General features: G+C 41.4%; 1 protein-coding gene across 1 annotated transcript; it reads right to left on the bottom strand.

Annotated features, from left to right (window-relative positions):
• Nucleotides 1–4853: 4853 nt before the first annotated feature.
• On the bottom strand, nucleotides 4854–11043 carry LG04H3orf85 (linkage group 04 C3orf85 homolog). The gene is made up of 4 exons (XM_048495188.1): nucleotides 10984–11043; nucleotides 8953–9095; nucleotides 7205–7290; nucleotides 4854–6003 (listed from the first exon to the last, which is right to left on the bottom strand). Exons 1-4 carry the CDS (start codon nucleotides 11030–11032, stop codon nucleotides 5970–5972), a joined length of 312 nt encoding a protein of 103 aa, XP_048351145.1. The 5' UTR covers nucleotides 11033–11043; the 3' UTR covers nucleotides 4854–5969.
• Nucleotides 11044–11756: the final 713 nt, after the last annotated feature.

The raw sequence follows: 11756 nt of genomic DNA, 5'->3' as shown, positions 1-11756 counted from the left end.
TAAGTAGGATTTCAAAGTCATTCCTCCAGAAGATAAATTGAACCATGGTCCCAGACCTCTATTAACCAGGGAGCAGTCTGTTTCAAAGACAAACTGTCTCTGGCCGTTTCCGCATGGGCAATGAATGGCGGCCTGGAGACGGTTAAAACGCCGTCTCCAGGCCACCATTCGCACAGGGGGCACAACTGCATCGCAGCTGCGCCGCCCTCGCGCCGCCCGCCCGTCGCGGAGCCGGCGTTTCCCCAGAGCGCTTGGAAGCGCTCTTTTTGGGGAAACGCCGCCTCGAAGCCGCTGCCGAGTGAACGGCAGCGGCTTCGCAACGCCTCCCCCACCTGGCACTTACCTTGTCCCCGGGCCTCCAGCGTGTCGCCGAGGCCTGGGGACACGCCCCCCTGCCCTGCGCCGCTGGAGCAGGCGCGCGGGGCCAGGGGGCGTGTCCCCAGGCCTCTGCGATGCGCCGGAGGCCCGGGGACATGCCGGGTTGGCCGGGCGCCGGCGCTCCACGGCGCCGCCGTCCAGGCTGTTTCCAGGACCGTCCATGCGGACGGTCCCAGCGTCGTCGGGTCGGCGTCGTAAACGTGCGGAAACGGCCTCTTATTTAAAACCTTAACTTCTATCTAAACCAACATTTTTCAACCTGAGAGTCTTGACCCAAAAATAGGACTTGAATTCTGTTAAAGAGGGTCCCAGGCTTTTTTCAGTTGCGTTGATTTGTGCATGCTCTGTTTGTTTGTTTTAAGTCTGTCATCATACTAAGTAAATTAGGACATGTGAGCAGTGAATCACTGCTCTAAAGCCACGTGGAGGATAGCTGCTTCAGAATAGCTGAAATATAAAAACCAGGCCAGCATTCGGATTCAAGCAGTCAGGATCTGCAGGGAAATGCCATTTCCTGATGCCCAAGAATTTAAGCCTGGGAGGAATTATACAGAATCAGAAATACAGTTTAAGATTATACAAAATCTATCTCCCTCACGTGATATTTTGGTATCAATGTGCTCCTTTTTTGCAATCAAGTCACATCTGGTTTATGATTATCCCATTAGAGTTTTCAGGAGAAGACATTCAGATATGGTTTGTCCAGCGGCATAACATGGGCTGCCAGCACCTAGGGCAAAACAACTATTGTGCCCCCTAACCCATGGGCCGTTAGCACTCCTTGAGTGCCTTCCATCAGTCCCATATTAAACCCTTACCCCCCCCAAGTACACGTACTGTATTTTAAGAAAATACTGATGTAATTAAAGTAAAATGCATTTAATGCTACTATACTCAAATTGTTCCATTTTTACTTTTTATCAGTCAGCCCCTTCATTGTATAACCATGTCTTTAATTTGTAGATATTTAAACCATTAAAAAATCATACACACACACACACACGCACACGCACACACACACACACATACATACATAGTTGAAATAGAATAATGAAGAATAAGAAATGACTACCACGCCAGCAAAACAAGTATCACAGCAAAAACCGAAAACTGTCAACACACCAGAACAACCAAATTCACCAAATGATCGAACTCCTGCTGGCACATGCAAACACTGGAACATTAAATTTGCAGGGGCATTACTTGGCGATGGTATTTCGAGATTTCAACTGTGATTGTCGCCACTTGCACAACTAACAGAAGCCACAGAATGTTTCATAAATATATTTGAAGAGCTAAAAGATAATGTCATTCCAAGTAGAAAATCTTGTATACACATATGCATTTTAAAGATTACTTTAGGGGTGAGGTGGATATATATTCCTTGCTGGTCTCCTACATAAACACTGACCAAGGCCAATCCTACTTAGCTTCTAGGACCGGGGTGGTGAACCTATGGCACTCCAGATGTTCATGGACTGTTCTAGGACCTGATGACATCAGGCTAGCCTGTCCAGTCTGGTATGCTTACAAACTTTAAATATTAGAAATTCAAAGAAAAAATGTGGTTGTGGTGATCTTTCAACATTTGTTTTCTGGTGTAGGATTTGACAATAATTAATATGAAGAATGTCTAATTCAAATAGTAACCTGATCAAAATGTATGACTTTCCAATGGTAATCAAGTAAGAACACTAATCCTTGGTAGTTCACTGATGCGGCTTTTGTTCAACAAGAGCAGTCAGAACGAAGACAAGGGAAAAGGAAGACCTGGGACAGAGTGAGCCAACCAGATATTGGTGGCACCACCAAAGAGCAATAAGCTGACAGGGCTGTATGTGCTTGCACTTACTGGGAATGTTTTGGGGAAGCAGGAACCTTACTGCCATTTGCCTGTCTGTGTTACAGCTGCCCAATCCTGTGTTACAGCTGCCCAATCCTGAGGGCAGCTGTGGCAATGGCAGCCAGCTGCCCATATAATAGGGACAGCTCCAGTCAGAAATCTACAGACATTCCTTGGGGTTGGGGGTCTACATGCCTCTCCACAAAGTGAGAGTGATGAAGTCCATAGCAAATTCCAACAACACCCACCAATCAGGCAGTGCCAACTGATTACCATGTGTTCTTCCAATAGCATACAAAGGCAAAGCCAATCACCACCTGCCAATGCAGCCATGTCCCCTCGATGTCACTCCCACAGGGGAAAGACACCCATGCAGCAGACATTTATGATGTCCAGGAATATCCCATTTCTACAGCATGACTCTCATACCTGCTTGCCCACAGATGAGGGCTACAGTGTTTAAAACTCTTAGTTATTAGGTAGAAGTTTTTTTAAAAAATTATAGTGCTATAAGTTGAAATCAAAGGAAATAATAGTAAAAAAAACTTCACTGAAAAAGACAAACAATTATTAAAGGGAAAAATGAACTAAAAGTGAGTATAATTAAAATTTTGGTGCATTCCCCTATTTAATATGATTATGGAGAATAACTTAAAATTAGATTAAAAAGTCAGCCTAGTGAATGTTATAGAGAAGGATTCTCTCATTGGATACAAATTCAGTATAGGAAACAACCAGTTACTCTAAATAGAAGAACAGCTATCTGGAGTGCTCCAAACAAATTTGAAATTGGATAATGGAAGCAAAAAGAAGGTTTTAAGGCAGCACAAAGCTTTTCTCAGAGGAGCTGCAGGTTTGATTGATTTTCTCCACACTAATGAGGGAGAAAGAAATCTCTTCTTCCCAAAGATAAAATGTTTCTGCTGCACCAAAGTTTTTTTTTTAAAAAACCCTATCACTTAGAAGTGGAGTCAGTTTCTTTGCTCTTGTGGAGTCCTGCTTTATTAAAAGTCTTTTAACTTTATTGAACATAATACAGATCAAGACAATAGGCTCAGATCAAAAGATAGTTAGCTTTGATCAGCAGCTCCTATTAACATTTGCTGAAACGATTGCAGCACTTTCCTGAGTACAAAGTGCTTTGCCATTTTTATCACTTTCTCACAACAACCCTGTGAGGTAGCTTTGAATAAGAGGCAAGGCTAAGCTTTATGATATGCAAACCTTTATGATATGCAAAAGGTGGCTCAATGATCCTAGTTTGAAAAAAAAAAGGCTACTGCCAAATCCAGAGAAGGTGACTGACAGTTCATCCCTCCAGGTCTCACACACATTCAGACACCCTCTCAGCAAGTTTATTAATGGTATTTTAAATGCATGTTAGTCCCAAATATGTATTTGGAAACCTGTACACAGACCTCCATCAGAGGAGGCAATGTGAAGCAGACCATGGAACACAGTGGGAATCACAGTGGGACTCACTGAGTAAACAAGCTGTTGTGCTATTTGGCTGAGTTTACACAATCAGTTGTTACAAGTAAATCTTATCAAAAGATAGAATTCCTTTACATTCTTCCAAGCGTGTTTGCTCTCATAAATGTGCCTCTTCTCTGTAACACGATTTCCAAGAAATAAAAAAATACTTCTTTACATAAATGGCTTGCCAAACAAGGATTCTTTTTTTGTTATAATTTTTCAGTTTACTCCTCTTTCTCATTTTAAAGTTAATGTTTCACCTTTCAGTATGATGAATAATAATTTAAAGTATATTTGTAGTACATTTTAGAAGGAGGAGGAGGAGGAGGAGGAGTTTGGATTTATATCCCCCCTTTCTCTCCTGCAGGAGACTCAAAGGGGCTTACAATCTCCTTGCCCTTCCCCCTTTACAACAAACACCCTGTGAGGTAGGTGGGGGTGAGAGAGCTCCGAAAAGCTGTGACTAGCCCAAGGTCACCCAGCTGGCGTGTGTGGGAGTGCACAGGCTAATCTGAATTCCCCAGATAAACCTCCACAGCTCAGGCAGCAGAACTGGGAATCAAACCCGGTTCCTCCAGATTAGATACATGAGCTCTTAACATCCTACACCACTGCTGCTCCTTTTAGTACATTTTTATCTCACAGCACAGCCCCTGTCTCTCCCTCCCCTTCCACCCAAGGTGGATGGGCCATGACCAGATGACAGGTCCCCTTCCCCCCTCCCTGACTCCCATCCCCTTTTCTCACCTTTCCATTCTATATTTAAAACGAGATTGTGTGGTAGGTTAGGCTGACAGAGATGACTGGCCCAAGGTTTCCTCATAAGCATTGTGGCAAAGCTGCTATTTCAATCCCAAGCCTAGTCTAGCATTTTAAGCATTACACTCACAAAATTTGCTCTATCTCTTGGGTTGCCAGTGGAGGCGGCTGTAGATCTCCTGCTATTACAATTGATCTCCAGGCAACAGATATCAGTTCACCTGGAAAAAATGGCTGCTTTGGAAGGTGGGCTATATGGCATTATACCCCATTGAAGTCCCTCCCCTCGCCAAACCCCACCTTCCTCAGGCTCCACCACCAAAATCTCCAGGTATTTCCTAACCCTGTACCCCTGCATATTGAATATCCCAGTATGAAAACACAGGAGCATGGCACAAACAATCCATTCTCTTTATTTATCCATTCTCTCCTACTATTTTGCAGCGAGGTGCTGAAAGATGTCTCTCGTCTTGCACTGAAAGAACCTGAATTCTTTGTGACTAAAAGAACCTGAATTAAAATTCCCGAGGACCTAACAACAGGAGAAACTGGGACATCTGGAATTGGCTTGCCCCACCAATTTTAAAAGTAAATAGCATTCTCAAACAAGTCTGATTACCATATGGAGGTCAATGGGGTTTAACCCTTCCACCCTCAGGTTTTCGCCAATCAAAGCCAACTGCCACCACTATCTCACATACTATTATTAAAGGGGAGAGGGGGTAGGGCAGACCGAGAAAGCATGGTGCCTCTCTTTTTCCACCTTCCTTTATTTCCAGGGCTGTAATTTCCAATTCTTGAAATGTAGCTTAAAGTCCACAACCATGGTGTTATGAATGGAGGTAATTTCCTCTCTGTGCCATTTCACTGGTCCAAACCTCACTCCACTCTTTAAGTCCCTGTATGGAAAAAAAAACCCCAGGCATGGTATAGGTTCCTGTCTTTTTACCGAACTATGGTTTGGGAGCTATGGGAAAAAATGTTTGAAATAACGTTGAAATCTCTTCCATGGCACCAAAGACCTGATCACTAAGCAGCTGCATTTTGCAGCTAAATTACATGCTAGGGAATGATCCAGTCTCAAATACACAGCATCATGATTTGAATATCCCAGTAATAGCCTGTGTATTCCAAGTAACTTTTTTTCCCCACAAATTGTGGCTGCTTAGGTTAGAACAGTAGAAAATGTTTTGTGTGCAAAGCCCCAGATTGCAAGTAATAATTGAAACTTCGCAAGAGAAGCAGACCCCATTCATTTCAGAGGGATTTGGATCTTCTGGCCTATTCTGTTCCAGATAAAGCTCCTTATCCAGTGCCACTGAAGATGTTTCTGGCAGTCCCATGAATGCTGAGCAGCTGTTAAGAGAACAGTTAGTCTCAGGCTCTGATACTTTAGTACAAGTCGAGTTGATGTAAGCAATGGACTTCAATCTCACTGTTCAGTACAGGTCTGTTGGCACCTGTCTGTTTAGTTGTGTTGGCTCATCTGCTGCTGGGAATGAGCCCCAGACTGCTATAACTGTTCCATGTAAGACCGAATCTGGTCCCTGTAAGGAAAAAAAAGTGCTTTATTAAAACTTTGCTGAACTACCACATCAAAACATTTGCTTTTCTTTATGACATATTGATCATGATAGGTAGCCGTGCTTGTCTGTAGAAGCAGAAAAGAGGAGGAATCCAGTAGCATCTTAAAGACTAACAAAATTTCTGGCAGGGTATGAGCTTTTAGGAGTCACAGCTGACCTCTTCAGGTACAGCTGTATCTGAAGAAGTGAGTTGTGACTCATAGAAGCCCAAACTATGCTAGAAAATTTGTTAGGTGAGGTGATACTGGACTTCTGCTGTGGAATGAATGATATCTTTGCAAAGTTGTTCTCTGAGGGTTTTTAAAAGAAAATTAAGAATCAAAATTATGTGCCAGTCTAATCTTAGCCCAGAACAATTGAGGTCGTCAAAATCAATACTATATACTGTTTATTATTATACTTCTGCTAATATTAAGAGTGGCCAATGATCTTTATATTCCCTATATATTTTGAGGAATTCCAACTTTCTTGCCTAGGGTTAACCTGTTGTCTATGAATGTATTGAGCACTTCACAATCCAAAGCATCGTTTCTATCTTCATAACTGTAACAGCAGCTTTTAGAAGTCTTCTTACTCATCTCCCAAGCCTCCTACACTAGCTTTCACTGATAATTATTTTAGACAGCCTTGCTAACTGTAATTATATGTGCATAAATTATAAATGCAGAATTGCTGTCTCATATTTATACTCAAATGATGAATGTCCTTTTGCCTGAAACATAAATGAAAGCAAGGAAAACAGCAGGGGTATCTCACAAAGTCAGTATTGCACAAATGATGCCAGCACTAAGCAGGCCCTGTCCCTTGCCAATAAATAAATAAAAAAATAAAAAATAAGAAATATATAAATAATTGTGCAACAAGAAAACAAAGCTTGACAGAAAATTCAAAGTCAGTGGAAATCCCAAGACAAATGACGTCCACTGCCATTTATTCACACAATTAGGCAGATGCAAACTCTAAGATTTTCTATGCAAGGGTTTCTATGCTAATAACAAATTCTGCACTTCAGTGAAATCAAAGATTGAACACAGGTGCACAACTTTAGCTCTTTATATAAACCAGTTTGGAAAATCCTAATGCAGTTAGGATATTATGCATCCTACCTAATGCCATAACTTCTGAAATCTCTTTGACTGGACTGCTTTTAAACATGAGTTACCTTGCTTTATCTGGATAAAATGCAAATGATCCCAAGTCCATGTAATACTGTGCTGTTGTCTTCAGTGTAGTCCAGGCTTCCCTAGTCTGATTAGAACAGAAGACGCACCATCAGTTATTTTATTATTCTGTTATATTTGTAATCCATCCATGGTTGGCTCAAGGGCTTTTGGCTCCTTATGCCAGTCAACCTACTGTACCCCCACACTACCTGCTAGCTGGCCAGTCAGGCAGACCAGGCACATGCTGAGCTACCAGATCAGCCTGGGCATGCTTCAAGCTACCAGGCCAGTTTAGCTTCACGCCCTCCATAATAGATGTAGGGGAAGGAGAGGTAGGGCAGGGCTGCTGCTTGGGACCCAATTTGTTACTCTCAGCACCCCTCAAGTTTTCTGGTGTCCTAGGCAGTCACCAAGGCAGATGGACAAAAGTCACCCCTGAATCCCTCCCACTTGTCTAGGAACTCAGGTCTCTATTACACATAGTGTAATAGTGCTCTTTATCTGCATGTGGCAGGAGACCCCTAGGTAATTTTTGTCATTTCCCACAGATGCCTACCAGGTCTGTGGGTAGAACTGGTTTGCCAAACAGGAGGGAGGTATGATTGTCATGCCTACATGATGATGCAACTTCCAGTGCAACTTGAAGTGATGGCCATAGCAATGTTCAAGAATTTTGCCGAAAACTCTGCGAAGTCCCAGGTGTCAGTGAAGTTGCATCATCATGCAGGGATGATAATCGTGCCCTCACTTTGGTAAGTTCCCATCTCCTTCCATGTACCACCTCCTTCTATCTCCCAGGAATTGCCTGTTATCCCTTTGCTTCTGTAGGTTTATTTCATTTATGTTATAAGGTTGTTTGTTTCTTTGGTCCAATGATTAGATTTTTTTAAGTATGTGTTTTAATGAATTAGTTTTAGCCACCTTAAGTAGCACTGAAATATTTGAATTAATTACTTGAAAGATGGGCTACCTAATCCAAGATTTAACTCACAGTTCCTCAGACATCTTAGGTACTCTAGGGCAAATAACAATGGCAGCACTGTTGACATGTGGGGCCATTTGTCTGTCTCGGCCCTATCATACATGCTATGTTTTCAAAGCAGTGTCATCCAATGACTAGTGGGTTGAATTTAAACCTGGGAGAATTGGGAGCACCTTCCATGTTATCCTGTTTTATGGTCTTCATCAAGTCTCAATATTGCTTTCCCACATTTAGAATGAACTGACCTACTTTACTGAAAAACTGTTAATGTAATAAATATTTTTTTATAAATCTTGCAAATTAAATATATATGGAAACAATAAATCAAGATGCACACACAAAAATCAGTAGACAACTTTAACTTGCAGCTTTCCAAATTGAATTATCCTGAAACAAAAGGGAGCTAAAAACATCTTTATGAGATTACTTTATCTTGAAACCTGTAGTTATGAAGGGTTGTTATGAAATTAAATTACTATTAATTATTATTACTGGCCCAGTCATAAATATTACTTGCGTGGTCTTTTAATTATGTAAAGTGTTTTAAAATCTGGATTTCATCCATCCTCGTGACATCAGTGTGTGTTGGATCATGTTATTATTTCACATATTGGAAAATTCAGATTGAGAGAAATTTGATTGCCCAAGATCCTCCAGTGACTCCATGACAAAGCAAATATTTCTCACTACAGAGAAGCTTCTACCTTCTTGAACTAATCTGGCTGTCTTGGAGCTGACTACCCAGTCTTAGAAGAATGTGAATACCTGTTCAGCCACGGTAAAGCTCCATCCATTCTGGCTGCTACTGGGATCCCAGTAGCTCTGAGAATATGGTGCTCGTCTCTTAAGTTGTAAAAATTGATTGGCTTCTTCTTCAGAGGCATATGGTGCTCCCCAAACCCCTAAAACTGCAAAATTGTCACAATCACAGTCATGGCTTAGAAGGGCATGAATGTTCGGAACATATTGAGCAAGCTTGTCTTTCTCCTCAAAACCCTCATATCCCATTTGTGATTTAGTTAAAATCAAACTCTGAAAACTTAAAGTTGTATAAAGCACTATACATTTATAAGATACATTTAAGTAGTACATCGAAAGGGATTTACCACATGAAGGACAAATCACCCACTATCCTCAGTCTAAGTAACTTGATTGTTATCTGTATTTCTCTGTAATGAAGAAACGTAGGCAAAATATGCCTTTCGGTTTGCCAGCCTTTGAACTTTAGCTGTCCTTTGAATACCAGCTTGATCTGCACCCGTTATCAGGTGATGTTGCTTAGTTCCATGCCATGGGAAGCCTTTTCTACATACTAAACCTCAGCTGAAGGGACTGGGCTTCTCTTTCTCCAGGTCTGCTGGCATCCTTACTTCTGATACCACAGTGTGTAGACTAATGGGCTCCTACTTAACATTTTCACTGCCCAACATAAGAATAAGCTAAAAGTGGGGGGAAGCTCAAGTACTATGTTGTAGGATTTGTTCCATAGGTTGCTGGATGTTCATTACTCTAAGAAATTGCCTGTAAGCTATGGAAATAACATTCCCACCTTCAAATATTCATCCTAGAGCCTCAAGAATAGCTTTGACTGTGCTACTTTACCAGTAGGTCAAAACTTATATACTGGTAATTGATTTCTATATTTAAAAAAAATCTCCCACGCAAAGAAAAGTAGCCTATTAGGTGAAAATGTTCCAGCCTATTATTCTCCGTGACATGCTAGTTTTTTTCCGATGTAGGAATTCCATGCAGGAATTATATGAGTTCTCAACTGCAGTTTGAGAGCCAGTCAAATGTGATATGGGCTCCATATGTACATGAAAAGTTAGGATGCCTATTTTTTGCAGAAAATGGAGCACATATTTAAATATTCCCTTGTCCCTCAATATGATCCCTTATTTCACACATTTTTCTCTCTGCCTGGCCTGATACCAAAAGGAAGCTGATCAATAAGAAAAAGTACTCAAACTATGAAGCAAAATGAGGTAAGTGGGTGAGGGGCATGATTTGGACCTGCATCCTACATTTTTTATGAAAGAAAAGAAACTCTCCATCTGGTCATGCTTTACACATAAACAGGCAGTCCTGTGAACAAATATATGCTGGTATGACCCCCCCCCCACCCATCACATCTAGTTTGGCCCTTTAATAATACAGCCCAGGGACAATTTTACTACCTACTCAAATGTCAGAGAACTAGAACTAAAGCTCACATTAATTCCCTTACCAAAAGCCTATTTTCAATACCATTTAATCGAGTTGGACAGGCTAACAGGATAAAATCAAGTCAAAAGTACTACACATTCAGGCTATCCCATCACCACCATTTTCAACCAATCCATACAATCCAGATTGTGCCAAAAGTTCTTCAGCGATAAAACACCTTGGGGGCAACTGTCTGCAACTGATTCTGCTTCCATTCACTAGAGAACAAGAAGGTAAAATCTTTTCCGATAAAGGTATTGGTAGTACCCAATGCATGAGCAACTGGCAGAGTGAAATATGAAGAACAGCTCTGCAAAGCTCAGCAGCTTGTTCATTCTTACCCAGAAATGTAATTTCATTAAAAGGTAAATATCTTGCATGTTTTAAATGCCACACAGAATCTGAACAAAGTCCAAGTTCTTCCTGTTACTTAAATGCAAAGATAATGCACTTACATTACACAGTCCAGAGTCACTTAAATGCTGTAATCACTGTCTTCCATTCCATTCAAACTTTTTGACATATTGTGTTATTTGTTAATAATGCTCAGGATTGATCAGCCAACTATCCATTTGACTTCTAAAAGCCTACCTGTGAGCAACATAGCACATGTGGCCACTTGAAGCACTGAAGCAAACATGATGTATTCTCTGGGAAATTTTGCTTTATAATGAAACATAATAAAAAGGTGCCTGTTTTGTACTAGAATTCCCTTTGTTTTATCAATCATTTACTGCATACCTTTGTGCAGGCAGAGGGCAGGGTACACAGTTACGTCTCAGTGCCTCGTCATAACACTCTGTGTGCCCTTTGGACTTTTTAAATGCAAGGTTCAAATACTCCCAACATGTTTTTCCCCTTTGAATGGATATTTTACCTATTGAACTTTGATTACACAAAGATAATTCCCTTTTTTGGTACAATCTGGTTATATCTCCTTGTGTTGTAGGACCACTGTCTGCAGCTCAGGACCATCAAATAAACAAACAGGGCTGATTAGATTCTCATCTACCTCTTTACAGTATGTACACACAGTTGAAGATAGGCCATTTCCGCAAGCACAATTGTACCGGGTTACAATCAGTATCTTTCAATCCAGGTCTATCTTATCCTGGTTTCTCCCTTCACACGACTGCCCATTTCTGTGAAGGAATCGAGTGAAGACCATTTGTTTCGCATGAGCCCGGGTCTTTTGTATTTACACCACAAGCATATCTGCGCATGCACAAACATCCCCAGTGTCCCACATTCTGATTGGCTGTTGTTTTGGGGCTGCCAACCCCACCTTGACACTAAACTCAAACTGGCCATTTCCAGCCCAAGCTCCATTTGGGGCCATTGCCACACCCACAAAAAGGCTGGTC

Source organism: Sphaerodactylus townsendi, linkage group LG04 (assembly GCF_021028975.2).
Source record: "Sphaerodactylus townsendi isolate TG3544 linkage group LG04, MPM_Stown_v2.3, whole genome shotgun sequence".
Lineage (NCBI taxonomy): Eukaryota > Metazoa > Chordata > Lepidosauria > Squamata > Sphaerodactylidae > Sphaerodactylus > Sphaerodactylus townsendi.
Note: the sequence above shows the minus strand (reverse complement) of the source record. Positions and strands in the feature narration are given on the sequence as shown.

Coding starts and splice junctions, on each gene's coding strand:
- LG04H3orf85 (XM_048495188.1), bottom strand. CDS start 11,032: ATGTTTGCTTCAGTGCTTCAAGTGGCCACATGTGCTATGTTGCTCACA. Junction 7,291..8,952: donor GCTTTACCGTGGCTGAACAG/GTATTCACATTC, acceptor TGTTCTAATCAG/ACTAGGGAAGCCTGGACTAC. Junction 6,004..7,204: donor TTTTATCCAGATAAAGCAAG/GTAACTCATGTT, acceptor TTTTCCTTACAG/GGACCAGATTCGGTCTTACA.